The sequence below is a fragment of the Corvus brachyrhynchos genome, unplaced genomic scaffold, assembly GCF_000691975.1.
Source record: "Corvus brachyrhynchos isolate BGI_N302 unplaced genomic scaffold, ASM69197v1 scaffold245, whole genome shotgun sequence".
Classification (NCBI taxonomy): Eukaryota; Metazoa; Chordata; class Aves; order Passeriformes; family Corvidae; genus Corvus; species Corvus brachyrhynchos.
The window spans coordinates 4,662,228-4,678,281 of NW_008238988.1; the positions used below are offsets into that span (position 1 = coordinate 4,662,228).

Consider the following 16,054-nt stretch of genomic DNA (forward strand, 5'->3'; position numbering starts at 1 on the left):
ACAGACAGTGGTGGGTATGAAGAAGCCTGTACTGTGGCAGCAGCCCATCCCTGTCCACTCTGGGATGGGCTGGGGGAGTGGATGCAGAGGGGACTGGGAGGGTTTCAAGGGGAGCAGGTAGTTTTTGGTCAGACACAGAAGGGGACACTACGAGGTGAACTGATACTCCCACAGCAAAACCATTCAGCTTGGAGATCCTGGGACAGATCCACCCAGGAGGGAGAGAATTTAGGTGCACTCCAGCCTTGCTCCTGGTGTGGATCAAGGGGCTGGGGGAGTGGATGCAGAGGGGACTGGGAGGGTTTCAAGGGGAGCAGGTAGTTTTTGGTCAGACACAGAAGGGGACACTACGAGGTGAACTGATACTCCCACAGCAAAACCATTCAGCTTGGAGATCCTGGGACAGATCCACCCAGGAGGGAGAGAATTTAGGTGCACTCCAGCCTTGCTCCTGGTGTGGATCAAGAACTCCATTTCTATAGTCAGTTCCTTGTCCCACTGATGGGAAATAACTGCATTTTATTTTTAATGTAGCCTGGACCAGAACAGCTCACTGCAGGCTCCTGCACGGTCTGGCTCACGGGTCACTGCTTGGAAAGAGGCAGCTTTTGGAGCGAATCCTGATGCACTGAAGGAAGGGACACTACGTGGGCACATGGGATGTGTGCAAGTCCTGAAACGGGTGAAAAAAAATCCTGCTGCACTCCCTGCTCACTCTTGGACGTCTCAACTCCACTTATCTCAAAGATCTGGTGTCAGTCTGCTGGGCACTATGTTTCTGGGAAAAAATCCTGCCCTGCTAACTAACAGAGAGGGGTGGAACAGCTCTTTCCAAGAAAGCAGCAATCTTTAGCAGTGAGACACTGCCCAAAAACATCAAGTCCCACACATGCTCTTGTTTAGCAAAAATTGGATGGGAAGCCTGGAAAACCAGAGACATCTCCTCCCAGGGCAAGCAGCTCACAGGCAGCTCTGAGCCCCAGCAAGGCAGGACAGGGTCACAGTGCCACAGCCCAAACCCAACCCGGGAGGGCTCCAAACCAGTCCCTGCCACTTTTCTCCTGTATTTTACAGTGTGCGTGGCTGGCTGTGCCAGCTGAGCTGGGCTCCAGCTCCCGCACAGCGCCACTCAATCAATACCAGATTTCCAAATCTTGGCGCAGAAGCGGGGGAAGAGGCTGTGCAATCGCCTGGAAAACACAGAGCTGCAGCCAGCTCCATCCAGCTCTTGGATTTAATAGTTATTATTAATAACAGAGGTAAATATGGCTTTAGTAGCTCCTGCCATACTCTGAGCACAAGCCTGTATTATAAATAAATAGTGAAGCAGTGAGTTAAGGAAAACACCAATAAATAGCAACACACCACAGAAGTATTTAAAAGCCCCTAGTGGGAGGCTCTGCAAGTTGCTGTCTGAAGATGGTGCAATTAAATATAATATAATACAGTGATAATAAATAGGGAGAGGTTGGGTGAGCTGCTCCCAGCAAGGCTGTGGTGCTGCTGCTTCCCCAACAGCCCTTTCTGCAGGATCTAAGCCTTTGTTGAAGTGATAAAGAAGCTTTTATTTATTCTCCTTGGAAATTCAAGATGTTATTCAGGCACTGATGCGGGTGTGTGGTGTTTTATCAGGGGACAGGGTGCCCATATGTTGTTCCAGGAAAGCTCAAGTCTTTCTGAGCACCCTGGAGCTGGCCAGGGCTACAGGGTACATCCATCCCTGCTGTGTGAAGTGTGGGAGATGCGTTAGGACCCGCTCTGCAAAACACAGCTTTGAGCAATCTGGTCTAGTGGAAGGTGTCCCCTTCCATGGCAGAGGGTTGGAACTGGATGGTCTTTAAGGTCCCTGCCAGCCCAAACCATTTTGGAATTCTGTGAAATAAAACCAGCATCTGGTAAAGGGCATCGTTCACATGCAGCTAAGCCAGTAACAGCTTTCCCTGCAGAAGATCCCCACAACATGTGTAAGCGAAGAGTGCTTCACCCCAGAATTAACTCCTGGCTTCTAAAAAACACAAGAAATACAAAAATGGCTGTGATTACTTACCCCTTCTAGAGATTTGAGCAGATTTTGTCTTTCTTTTAGCTTTTGGATACTGATGACTATTTTGTGTCTTGCGCCTTTGGTAACGTTCTGCAAAAACAGCACAAAACTTGGCATTAACACTTCCACGGGGCAGCTGGGTCAACCCAAACCCTTCCCCTCCTAAACAAAAAAGGGCTGCTAGAAATTAATGAAATTTCTGAGTGCAGGGATTCCTGGGGGACATAGAAAATCACTCAGAGACTTGCTGAAGACAGAGATTTCCAGCTAGTCTGTCCCTCCCTGTTGCACCTCACACGGAAAGCAAAGGTGTTGCCCATTCCTCTTCATCCCAAGGATAATCCAGAAGTGAACCTGAAAGCAGCGGGGGTTGGAACCTTAAAGATTAAAGATAATCTGTAAGGTCACTTCCAACCCAAACCAACAATATTCTATGATTCTACAACATTTTCAAAGGCAATCAGCCATCAAAAGCCCCACTGACTTTAAAGGAATTGGCTACTGCAGGTTGTACCCCTGAAACTCCTGAACTTAATCCCAACTGGAAAAAAAACCCCAAGTGCAGCTCCCAGTGATGGGACTTCCATGCTGGGACTCCAACAAGAACAAGGGGACAAGGCTTTTTTCGGGTACAGTGTGGGATTTTTTCGCTCCCCAAGACCCAGTTTCCCTTTCTCTGCTTCCCAACCACGGCAAGACACACAAAGGGGCGTTGGAGGTGTGTCACCCCCCAGGTGACATGGGCCATACTTGTGCCTCGAGCTGGCATTCGGTGAGGGCCATCATCTCCTCGTACGTCATCTGGGAGAAGAGGGCGGCATACTTGTGCAGCCGGAGGCTCTTCAGCCAGGCTGGGACATCTGGAACACAAAGGAAGGAGAGGAGAGCTCTGTTGAATTCATGGAACAGCACAACCATGAGCAACAGCATCAACACCAACACGAGGGGCATCCCACCGGACACCTCACTGAACTTCACAGACCTTTGGGAGGACACAGTGCTGTGGATGTGGATAGGACAAGGAACCAGCCCCTGGATGAGGACACAGTGCTGTGGATATGGATGGGACAAGGAACCAGCCCCTGGATGAGGACACAGTGCTGTGCATGTGGATGGGACAAGGAACCAGCCCCTGGATGAGGACACAGTGCTGTGCATGTGGATGGGACAAGGAACCAGCCCCTGGATGAGGACACAGTGCTGTGCATGTGGACGGGACAAGGAACCAGCCCCTGGATGAGGACACATCCTCAGAAGTTGGGTTTCTCTGGGAAAGCCACTGGGCATTAACCCACAGGGAGCTGGAATTTTGCCACTGCACACCAAGCTCCTCACTGCTGTTTTCCCAGGAACATGGGAACTGCTGAAGCTCATGCAGTGGTTGAGCTTGGGATGAGCAAGGGCTGTTTTGTAGATGTCAGACACTGATTTATGGTATGAGGGATGGTGGCATGTGCTGAAAATGGAACTGGCTGCTTAAACAGAAATAAAGATATGGGTTTGGGATGGAAAAATGGTGTGCCATCAAAGATGGCCACACAACCTGCTTGGGACCTAAAAATGCACCGACTGAAATGACTTCTTCCTTCCCAGTCATTACCTGTAGTGTAGCACCTCTGTGTCTGGCTGGATGGATACCCCAAAATAAATTTATCCTCCTAACATCAAGGTGGTTTCACAGTAAGGAACCTGGGAGGAGAATCCTTCCTCTGTGACATTCAAAACCCCACCAGGCTCCATGATGGCGTGCCCTCCACAGAGAAGGCAATGCGACATCAAGCAGCTACTCAGGGTTTTGCAGGTTTGGGGTCTGTGGTGATACCCCACAAGGGAGGGGGGCCCTGCAGGTGTCTGTGCTGCAGCACAGCACTGGGCCTGTGGCGATGCTTTTCCTTTGTAAAGGCTTCAAATGCTTTGCCAAATCGAGACCTGCTTTATTTAGCACCTACAACCCGACAGCAGCTCTGCCACAGCGTACCCAGCTGACGTGCTCCCCTCCCAGCAACACCTTGTTCATAATCCTTGTCCCCTTCCCCACCAAGTGAGACACCCAGGAGCTCACTCCCACTGCTGGGACATCCATCCCATGGTGTGAGTCCAGAAAGTCCCACACTGTTGAGTACCAGATGCAAGTCAAGGACTGGCCATGACCTCTTCCTGAACCAAGGCCTCGTCACTGGAAGGGACAGGGCAGGAGGGACCATTGGTTTGGTTCCCTAAGGCAATCCACACATCTGCCAGAAGTCTCCTGCTGGCTGATCCCAAACCCACCTTGCATCCAAGCGGAGGATGCAAACAATCCCAACATGCTGTGTTTTGCTCACACTCTCCAAAACCCCAGACACACATTGGGATTCACGTGTCAATGAAATTCCTCAAGTGCTGCACAGGAGATAACCCCACACCAAGCACAGGGAAAAGCAATTAGTGAGCACAAATGGGCTGAAATTCATCGTTTTCCAAAAGTTCCAACATGCAACAGCCCCAAAGTCTGCTACCAGCACCCTCATAAACTATTTCTGTTTAAAATAAATAAAAACCACTTAGCAAAAAGCCCCATTTCCAGCACAGGCTCCAATCTCAACATCATTTTAACACAAAACCACACCAATTCTAGTGACAGCACCATTCTAGTGACAGTCCCCTGGGGACACCTGCCTTTGGCATATGTCCCTGCCGATGGCAAAGCCCACAGGGATACTTCCAGAAGAGAGATGCAACTTCATGTAGACATTGAACCCTGCAGGAAACCCGTCTCCAACCTCTGCAGGGGTTTGGGGCGCAGCAGCTCTTCACCTTTGCATCAGCCTGTCTGGATCATGCCCTAATTTGGGCTGAGTGATGGTCCCAGAGCCCCCTGCCAGCAGACATGGCAATCCTGGAAGCAGGCTGGGGAGAAGGAGCCACCCTGGCATACAGAGGGTGTGTTGTGTGTGGTGGGGCCTTCCCACAAGGAAGAGGCAACCAGGAGGTGCAAGGACATCCAAGGTGATTTCATGGTCCTTGGAAAGTCAAACTTCCCAATGCTCTCCATGGATGGGTGAACCACCTGCCTGCAGAGCTACTCTTTAATCAGCAATTACCAGGAGCTAATTGCAAAGTCATGGCACTGCTGTCAGGAAATTTAGAAGGAAAACAGCTCACCCTGCAATATTTACACACAGGACACCTTGGATATACTCCCAGCAGAACCCCCCGGCTCTATCCAGACCCTCCCCCCGGTGCTCCCCAAGCTGTGCCCCAGGAATCACAGAATCCTGAAATCATTTGGGTTGGAAGGGACCTTAAAGATCACCTAATTCCAACCCCCTGCCATGGCAGGAACACGGGAAGGGACAGACAGACACACAGATGGGCTCCACGGGGAACCAAGTGTCCATATCTTCCCCTGGAGAAACCAGGAGCTAGGAAAAAGCCAAAGGGGATTTTCCCTTCAGCATGAAGATAGATGGAAAAAAAAGAAATGGGTGACAGGAAAGCATAAAGATAAACAGAAAGGAAAGAAATAGCTGACACTGGGGGGGGATCAACTGCTAAACCAGATGGGGATCTGTCCTGGGCTCAGCACATTCCAGATCCCGTGGGTCTGGATCCTCCCGGATGCCCCGGAGGGTGTTAAAGAAGGAACCAGCTGACCAGAAGCAGGGGTGACTCCCAGCCACAGGAGCCTGCAGGCGCTCGGGGGAGACGTGGCTGCAATTCAGAGAAGGGACTTGGCAGCTGGAGCAGCCGGTCTGGATGGAATACGAGGCAACCCAGTAAAAATGCACCGAGCTGTGCGCTTCTGTAGGAACAAGAAACGGCACGATCCGAGGGCAGGGAACGGGCAGTCCTTTTTTTTCCTCAGGAAAGCTGTGGGGATACAATGGGTCATATGCAGCCCACGGTGCTTTGTTATTTGAGGACGATGAGCTACACAGCCACAGGAATGCTGTCTGGAGGCAAGCAAGCCTCTGCTCTGCTTCCAAGTCCAGTTTTGGGCAACGCACCTTCAATAAAACGCGGACTTTTTGGAAAAAAACCTGGCGGAGAGAAGCAGGAACAACCCCAAGTTTAGAAAACATCATCTGGGAAGGCACTGGAATGGTTCAGCCTGAAGAAAACCCAGCAGAGGGGGTAGGACATGGCAGGCATAGACACCAGAGGTTGCGAACATCAGTTCTGCACGTCCCTGGACAGGGGGACAAAAGCCATTTGGCTGAGTCAGCAATGAGGGAATCATGTTTGGAAGTCTGGGAAGGGATGGCCCGAGGAAGGGTGCCCATATCCCAGCTGCACACAGCAGCAAGGGGATGTGTTAATATGTGGGGGTTATTTAATGGATTATTGCTTGTGGACAGCCTCTGGGTTTTGTGGATTTGGCCACACAGGTTGATTGCACAGCACTGGGAAGTGTCTATCCACGCAGATCTCGGAGCTGCAGCTGTGGATCACAGGGAGCCAAGCTCCCCATGGTCTTCCTCCCCAGCTCCTTCTGCAGAAACCTGGAGAAATGTAGTGTTAAACAGCCCCCCCGAAACACTTGCTCCCAAAAAGTTCTCCCTGGCCAGACAGACTGCAGGACCCGACCTGCCTCTGGTTACATTCCTTGGAACCACGAGGGGTTTTTCATGCATTTATTTCATGCACATCAAAGCCATCTAGAGCCAAGCCAAATGCAGTCCCACATCACACAGATTTATCCATATCTCAATTTGTCTGTAATTAGACTAAAATCAGACCTTGTGACTGTTAAAAAATACAATTATTTCCCTATTCTGATACACCACTGGTCTGTACACAATCAAGCAGCTTTGCATTAATGCAAATTGGAGTTGTTTAAATCAGTCTGAGAGCTGCAGGGTCATTTTCAGTCGGTTCCAGGAACACAGTCAGTGTTTGCCCAGTTTTTATCTATTTATTCCTCCTCAGCCTGAATTTTGCTCTCCATCTTTGACTGCAGCAAGTGGGATTCATTTCTGCCTTGTTTACCACCAGAACCACATATATTTATTGCCAAAATCTCTGTGAAATGCAGGTATAACAGGAAAACCAACCAAAACACATAGGTTAAATTCACTGCAAACAAGTATTCCAAGCCAAAGCTTCCCCAAATACTTGGTGGGTACCAAACACTGCAATGGTAAATCACACATGGCTTGCTAAGCTTGCTCTAAGCTATTTTTCACCGTCATAAAAAAAGAAAGAGAAAAAAGAGCACCACTCGCAGCCAAAAGCCACAGGCTATGGAAAATATCCAGCTTTTTGGAAAGCTGGCAGCTCACAGGATTTTGGGGCAAAACCAGCCCACTGGCACCCAAGCGTAAGACGTCAGATCAGGACCAGCTGCTACTTAAAAGAAAACCCAACGCATTCCCCTAAACCTAAATTCCTAAGCCGGGAAGAAACGCTGGGAGGCCCCGTTTGCTTACGAGGATCCTCGCCCAAAACCGCCAACCGAGAGCCCCGCGCTGCCGGGAAAACGGCTCTGCCCCTCCTGCCTCTGGGTGCTGGGGGGTCGGGGTCTGGTTTGTCACTCACCTTTCATCCCACTCCCTTCCTCCTGGAATGTGTTACGAGCGGAAGGCTGATCTTCTAAATGTTCACTCCCACCACTTCCCGAAGAGGCTACACTGCTTTGTGGAGACAGGGGGGCATGATCGGAAGGGATGCACTGGGGTCCTCTAGCTCGTAAGTCCTCATGAGACATCCATCCATGTCCTAGAGGTTGGTTTGGCACATTCATGGGTGGGGTAAGGGACACAGAGCGTTTCAAAGGGCTGTGGTGTGTCTGGCCTGAGAGAACTGAAAAAAAAATAAAATCAAAGAGGTTATTCCCCCCTCGCGGCCCGGGATGCAGCAGAGTCCCCCGAAAAAAAAAAATCAAATGAAATTACAAAATGTGTGGTGGTGGTTGGCCATGGTGCCTCGCTGATGGCTTTGCAGGGCCCCTGAGCCCTACCCTGAGCTCTCTGCTTTGCCTCCTGTGAAGCAAAAAGGACGGGAGTACCTGCAAGGAGATGGGGGTCACATGAGCTGTGCTGGGCTGCTCAAGGGAAGGCGTTGCATGGATTCCATCTCTAGGGAAAAAACATCAATCGAGCAGTTCCAGAGCGTAAAAATCCCCAGGATGGGGATGTCCTCACAGAGATCCAAGGGAAGCATCTCTGTCTCTCCCTTTGGGGTAGGACCTGGCTTGTGCCCCGAAGCAGGAGCACTTACACATCTGCCAAAGCCATTGCAAGGGTACTTCTCATCCATAGGAACGTCTCAGCCTTGCTGAGTCCTACTAAAATCACAGGATCATGGGATAGTTTGTGTTGGAAGGGACCTTACAGATCTCATTCCAATCCCCTGCCATGGGCAGGGATACCTTCCACTAGACCAGGTTGCTCCAAGCCCTGTCCAACCTGGCCTTAAACACTTCCAAGGACTCTCTCTGTGTCAAGTACTGAAAAAAATATTTAAAGATTCTTCTGTTTGCTTAACAAAATTCAAATTCCATCAATCACAGTCACTAAACTACTGGTTTAACCATAAACACAGTGTATGTCATTTAGTGTACAGATTTAGGATACAAACCAGGGAAAATTTCCCTATTGCAGGAAAATCTGAGGGCAAAGGGGTTAGAATGACCTTTCAGCCTATAAGAAACAGAAGCAGAAACTTTTCAATTTTTCTTTCCAAAACCAATTTTTAAACTGTACAAAACCTGGGGGAAATTCATTGTTCTCATGGCTTTTCCACCTAAAGCACCAAAGCCCTAAAGCTCCTTAATCCCCTTTTTTGCATTTACAGCAGTTCACCAAAACCACTCAGACTCCTCTACGTGTTATTATTTAATATAAAATGAGTCTTGGTGGAAAACCCCCAGCCAGGTGCACTGTGCTGCAAAAGTTACACCAGGCTTAACTCCCGGCTCAAGCCTGGGGGAAAACCCACCATCAAAGCCATCTCTGCTGACCAGGAGCGGGATGAAAATGAGGTAATAGCAGGGTTGTAAAAGGAGGGGAGAGAGAAACACCAGAGCACATTTGCATTTATTAACCACCTGCAAAAAGCAGCTGGTACCACAGGCAGCTGATGGATGAAGCCAAAAACCTGTGGATTTCTGTAGTGCTTAAATAATTCCTATTTCTGAAAGGGTTTTCTTGTGCCAACATGTAACACTGACACCACGCTCTTCAGGGAAGCACCGGGGTTGGCTTATGGGGAAGAAACTGTTCCCTTCCCATTTAAAAACTATACAAACATCTTCCAGAAGTCTCTTGGCAGAAAAGGATGTCAATGAGATCCTGAGATTGCTTCCAGAGCAGTGTTATGCCTCCTAAAGTTGCGATATGATGCATCCGGATGGGGAAATAGATGGATTTCAGAAGGTCTTGGCCAAGATTTTCAGCTCTTGGCTTTACAATTGTACCCCAAAACCAGCACTGTAACAGGGCTCTGTAGATGCCACATTACCCTCCCAGGAGAAAAATATATTTAGGATTTAAAACCCCCAAAATATAGGGGGAATTATAGCGAAAAAAAATGGATAAATTGGTTTAAATGCATCATCAGAGCTGGGCACCACCCAGAGCCCTTCTGCAGCTGCTGCCTCCAGCCACGGTCACACCACCACAGGGAGAGAATCCACCCGGAATTTGTTGTAGGAAAAACTCTGGTTTAGGAAATATTTGTCTCCCTTAGATGAAGGAGAGATGCAGGAGAAGGGGCAAGGAGGACTGGAGCTAATTGTCCCCTTTCAGGAGGCGAAGAGCTGCTCTGCTAATCCAGCTCTTACAGGGTGTGTGCAGACACTGGTACCCAGCAGCGCTTACACCACCCTCTCCCCACCAAAATCCTGCACACAAGAGGGTATTTTTGGCATAAATCCAGCCCAGATTCCTTCACGAGCAGCAATACCCTTGCAAACTGCTGCTCTTCCATCTTAATTTTATGTCCCCTAATTAGAAGCCGGTGTCGGCTGAAGGAGAAATAATGAACTCCAAAGGATGGCCAGGGACAATTAGAAACCATCCAGTGCAACAGATAAAAATCAGTTCCACTTCTTTCCCCGAGATAACGCAACGCTGGATCCAAGAGAACATGTTTTACTAAGCCAAATTTTTACTGAACTGTGACTCAGTTCACACAACCCCCCAAGATGCAGCAGGGACAATCCCTCTGCAAAGGGTGCTGCAAGTCACCAGCTCTTTGAAACCACCCCAGCTACTCTGGGGATCAGACTGAGATGATTTAAGGGCTCTCAGCACTGGCCTAACTTTAGGGTCTGCTTTCTGGCTGTAACAGACACTGATGATAATGTGGTTTCTTGCAAGCCCTTTTACCTGTTTCCATCAGCCCTAAAACCAGTGTGAGTCCTGGGATGGCACCTGACAGGTGTGCACACCCCTCTCCCTCTTTCACTCTGTAATCCCCCAGGGGATTAATAAATGTCCATATTTATTATATGTATTAATAATATTTATTAATGCTGCTGCTTGTGATCACACCCTCAGTTTCTTGAAATAAGAGGATGTAGCTAATTATTTCCAAAGCATCAGTTTATTGTAGGTCCTGACCTGAATTTGACCATCCTGTGTGCTTTTTGGATGGTCCAAAGTGAACCCAGGGCCGCTCCTGCTAAAAGAAATGGTCCACGTGGGCTTTAACTTCAGCAGAAGAAAACCAAGTGTGAGCTTATCACCTTACACTCAAGCCTCCTTTTCTTTTACTACAAAAATATTAAGCTTTAATTTAAAAAGGAAATCTAAAATGTTATTCTGGGGCAAGATAAGCTCCCAGGAGGTGGGTGGGCACGGCTGCCTTTCTGAGCGCTGCGAGCTGGGCAAACAAAGAGGGGAAACCACCACTCCAAAAGGCATCCCACGCTGGCACACGGATTCCCTATGGCTTGTAAGCGTGCCCCACTTCTGCTTTAGAAGTGTTTTCCTGCCCTTTAGGCACTGCAAGACTCTACACAGGCACTGCCTGGTCCAGCTCCTTCCAAACATGTGTCAGGCAGGACAGGGGTTGGAGCAGATCACGGTTGTCCCCGGGATAAGCAGGCTGGTGTTGCCTCTTTGCTCAGCCACCACGGCTCTGCGCAGCCAGGGTTGTGCTCAACCCACACCAGGTTTCCTTGTAAGAAACCTCTCCATGACCTCCACACTGGGACCAAGCTCAGGATAATATTCCCAGGTAAAAAAAATGTAGAGGATGGAGAAAGAGTGATGGCAACAATGCAGCACAAAGTTCCCCATCACAGGAGGCGGCTGTTGACCACGCTGGGAGCATCCCTGTGGGACCACCCCCTCCCCAGGCAAATCCAGCTTCATCCCAGACCAAACCCTGGCTGGGCTGGCAGGCACGACAACACACTTATAGAAACTCTGAGGCTGCAAGTGCTCTCACCCCGTGAAGCCTTGGGTTTGGGATTTTTTTTCCCCCCTCCTCTTCCCTTTTGAAGTGGTGCTGCCTATTTTGGGAGGCAAGGGCTGATTTCAAGAGGGTTTTTGTTCGCTGAGGACCATGTGGAACAGCGTCAGACATTTGTGTTGTGGTTTCTCAGGGTTTTGGGCCAATTTTTTTCAGCCTGAGAAGGGAAAAGCCACCCATTCCTGTAATTAGAGCTGAGGAATTGGGCTTTGCAGGCAGACTTTCCTCCACACAGCGTGGGACAGCTGTCGAGGCGCTCGTTCTCCCTCTGCCCTTCATGAAATCTGGCCTAAAGTGTTGCAATAGTCCATGACAGGACACAAATGTGACAGCTTCCAGCAAAAGTCACACCCACCACCGAGAGTGTTCAGAATGTCTCCAGTCCCCACCAGGTCCCTGACACCCAAAGGACCAGCACAGGGTCCATACATCAGGTGACAGTTCCAAATAACATCTTCCCCATGCCTGGAGAAAGGAAAAAGCACTGCAAGGTGCCTACTGAACTCTTTTTTTTTGTTGTTTTAGTCCAAAAATGGCACTTCTTGGCTGCAAAGCTGTTTATGGTGCATCCTCAGGCAGCATCTGATCACATACAGCTCCTTTCCTGGTCTTTTGGTACCAGGAACAGCAGCCTGACCCCAAAATGCAGGGATGTTTTGAATCCACACAATGTTTTGTGCAGCCTGGAAGCTCCCCCACGGAGAGGGAACACTGAGCAATCCCCTCACAAAGCAAACCCCAAGTTCAACTCAGTCCTCCCCTCTGCCTCCTCCTTGCTATCCCAGTCACGACACATCCTCTCCTCCAGGAAGGCTTCCCCATGCTGGCAGACCAATGCCCAGGGCTTTTCCAGCGCTTCTTTGCCGAGAACCCTTGGAAAGAGCTGCCAGTGGGTCACACTGCCCAGCTGGCACCCAGCCTCCTTCCTGGGCACCTCATTCACCCGCTCCCCACGTGCCCCAGGCAGCTCCAGCATGGCCAGAGCAGAACCTGATGGAACATTTTTCAGCTCAACATCCCCTAACCCTTGGAGCCTTTTCTTTGTGCCTTTTTTTCTTTAATCTCCCTGTGTTCTGTGGCTGTGACTTTAACTGCGTTTGCAGGAGCCGGATAATCCATGTCCTGGCCTCTGAACCACGGGCTGATATAACCCAAGAAGGGGTGAAAATGAGGGTCCTAAATGCAAGAAGCCACTGGGTTTTATGGAAAATAGTGGTATTAGGAAATTAGTGGTATTAACTCCTGCATTAGAGAAAAAACCCCCTACAAGCAGAGAGCTGCCCTGAGCAGAGAAATAGGAAGAAGCACAGACTGCCAAAAAGACTGTCAAGCAAACTTTTTTAAAGAAATGACGTTTCTAAACACAGTTTCCTGCTCAAGAAACTGGACAGAGAAACAATAACCTGTTTGTTGCTGCTCTCTCTGAGCAGCTCATGCGAGACCCCATCCAGGCTCAGCGGGGAAGGAACCCTCGCAGGGGGTTTTGAAATTCCCTGCATGGCACAAACACACGTGGACCCGCTGTGTGGCTCCAGCTGGAATTGCTGTGACTGTTATTTACTCATTTGTGTGGCAGCAGGAGTGGGGCTGCATCTAAAGATGTGTAAATTCAGACCTTGGTGGTTCCAGCAATCCGACGGGATGCGTTTCTGGAAGGAAGCCCAGCTTGTCTCACCAAGCAGTAGGAGCTCAGGAGCTGCTTTCAAGCTCCTTCATAGAATCCTGGGATGGTTTGGGTTGGGAGGGACCTTAAAGAACATCCAGTTCCAGCCCCTGCCGTGGGCAGGGACACCTTCTACTAGCCCAGGTTGCTCCAAGCCCTGTCCAACCTGGCCTTGGATACTGCCAGGGATGGGGCAGCCACAGCTTCTCTGGGCAACCTGTGCCAGGGTCTCACCACCCTCACAGGCAAGAATCTGTTGTTAAAATTAATCTGAATCTCCCCTCTTTTAATTTAAAACCTTTCCCTCAGCCCATGTAAAAAGTCCCTTTCCCTCTTCTTTATGAGCCCCTTCTAAGTACTGAAATGTCCTTGCTTCCCACTAGAGCATCCAGCAAGCTGGGAGCAAGACAGATGTGAATCCAACCAGGATTTAACTCACAGACAAAAGGATGCATGGAATGATGGCTCAGGGAGGTGGGAATGGGTGGGGATGGAGGATTAGGGGTATGTTGCAAGGAAGTGCTGCCCTAAACCACGAGTCTCTTGGGGTAAACACAATGCCCCAATGTCCAGGCCAATAAATGCATTTTTTCTCCTAAATCTATACACAAAGCACAGAAAATCAGTGTTTGTCCCTGGGGAATCCCGGTCCATTAATATCAAATGCTGCTTTGCTGAACCGAGCCTCCCTAATTATCCCAGAAAATAGCTTTTGCTATGGGCTCCTGGGAGAAATTCCTCCCCTGCTCACGAATGAAGCCAGATAAACAGAATTGGGATGCAGAAACTCTCCTTCCCAAAGTCCTTTTCCACCCAAAAGGGATGTCCCAGAACATTTTCCTTGCTCCAGCAGCAGCCAGGGCTCCTCACTGCCTCAATCCCTGGTCTGAGGAGCATCTCCCTGCTGAGACTTCCAACAGCATCAGCTTCCACCACACGTTACACTCCAGATGGAGAAACCCCTCCACCACTTGCAACCATTTCAGGAGGCCAACCTGGAAGATGAGCATCCTTTATACAGCAATATGCAACCTGTGGGAAACTGGGAGTGAGAAACAAAGGGCCTTAAACCAGTCAAGTGGAAGAGGTGAATGTGAAACCTCTGGAATTGACACAATATACTGGGATCCAATAATCCCTAGAGTCATTAACAACCTGTGGAGTGAGAGCAGGGAGGCAGTGTGTCTTTAGCAGTGACAAAACACCTGAGGACAACGAGTGTCTTACGTGATGTACGTCCCAAAGTCATCACCCAGACTGAAACAGCCTGTAGCCTTTTCCATCCTGGCTGATTTAGTTTGGATTTTCTCCTCCCTTGTCTCTTTTTAGCCACTTTCACTCATTCGAAAAAGCCACCATGGCACAGATCTTGCAAGACAAATTCCTCAGTGTTTCAGCCTTCCTCTGGCCTCCGCCTCTTGGGAACTCACACACCCCCATCCTGAGCAGCTTCCCTTTCCATCTGGGCTGGCCATGTCTTATTCCTTCTCCTCCTTATCTTTCAAAAGCATAAAATTTTACCAGCTCCAGGAGAAAAGAGAAGCCTGCTGGGTCCCCAAGGCCATCAAGGGGCAAATGCAGTATCCAGTTTCCCACACAGGAAGATGCAAAAGATGGTGCCCATCAGGGACACCCTATGGGACGCCCCAGGACAAGAGGGAATGGCTTCTCACTGACAGAGGGCAGGGTCAAATTGGATATTGGGAAGAAATTCTTCCCTGTGAGGGTGGGGGGGCCCTGGCACAGGGTGCCCAGAGAAGCTGTGGCTGCCCCATCCCTAGAAGTGTTCCAGGCCAGGGCGGAGAGGGCATGGAGCAACCTGGGATAGTGGAAGGTGGCCCTGCCCATGGCAGGGGGTGGAACTGGATGTTCTTTAAGGCCCCTTCCAACACAAATCAGTCTGGAATTCTAAAATTCTATGACTCCCAAACCCTGAGCCCTGAAATGCTCCCCAACAATCCCCAGCAGCAACAGGACAGCCACGGCTGCTATCATAAACCAAGTATTAATTCTTTCCCATTACTGCTCCAAATTAACTCAGCTCAGCTTTCCACCTCCTCTACATACCGACAGCAGATGCATCCTAAAAATCTGCCTTCATCATCCTCCAAAACATTCCTGATTGCTCAGATATTGCCTCGCATTCAAGTTATGACACAGATCCCTGCGCCAGCTAACACGAGACCGCATTGCTCAGCAAACAGGGGGACTATGGTTACAAGAAAACATCAAATGCAGAACAACCAGCCTCAAATAAAATTGCGTAACGGATGGGAATAGCAAAACTTGAGGGGAAAATAAAACAAAATTAAAAAAAAAACAGCTTCAAGGCTGCCAAAACGGAGCCATTGATTACAGCACATTTGATCCATTTGCATGCAGAGAGCTTTGCTTTGGAGCCGAGATGGAAACAGTCTTAATATAGCTGGAGAGAAAATATCCTCCTTGCACTCTCCTAACTGCACTTTGATAGGAAGCAGCCACAGAGCAGATGGTGCCTATATATAATCACCAGACCTATTATCCCAGCCTCTTTTAGTAATTTGAAGGATGTGATAACCACAAGGAGAGCAGCAAATATTCCCCCTCCCTCCCTCCCTTCCCTTGCTAATTAAAATATAAAAAAAAAAAAAAAGTGTAAAAAAAAAAAAAAAAAAAAAAAGGGGGAGGAAGCTATAATTATGGTAACGAATAAAAGAATTTCCAAATGAAGTAAATAACTATTTTGTGCACTGCTCCTTTAAACCAGAAGTCAAAAGTTAATTAAATAGCAGTGTGTTACTGAGTCAGGAGAACACAGCAAGTCCCAGTGCAGTGGGGAAAGAGACTGGAATCACTCCGGATGAATCCAAACCACAGCATTCCCACCCCTCCTCTGTGCCCTCCTGCCATTTCACTGCAGATGCTGTGTGACGGTGGGGGGAAGGAGAGCTCATCTCTTTCCA

The 16,054-nt window shown here is 49.1% G+C and overlaps 1 protein-coding gene across 2 annotated transcripts in view; it reads right to left on the minus strand.

The window, feature by feature from the left end:
- Positions 1–16,054, minus strand: part of SAMD4A (sterile alpha motif domain containing 4A) — a 99,151-nt gene that overhangs the window by 13,643 nt on the left and 69,454 nt on the right. The window contains exons 3-5 of one of the 2 annotated variants that reach the window (XM_008637307.2): positions 7,565–7,828; positions 2,795–2,904; positions 2,048–2,134 (exon numbers count right to left, since the gene is read on the minus strand). In XM_008637307.2, coding sequence (XP_008635529.1) covers positions 2,048–2,134; positions 2,795–2,904; positions 7,565–7,828 — 461 coding nt within the window. The remainder of the gene's footprint in view (positions 1–2,047; positions 2,135–2,794; positions 2,905–7,564; positions 7,829–16,054) is intronic. The other variant, XM_008637308.2, reaches the window with a different exon arrangement.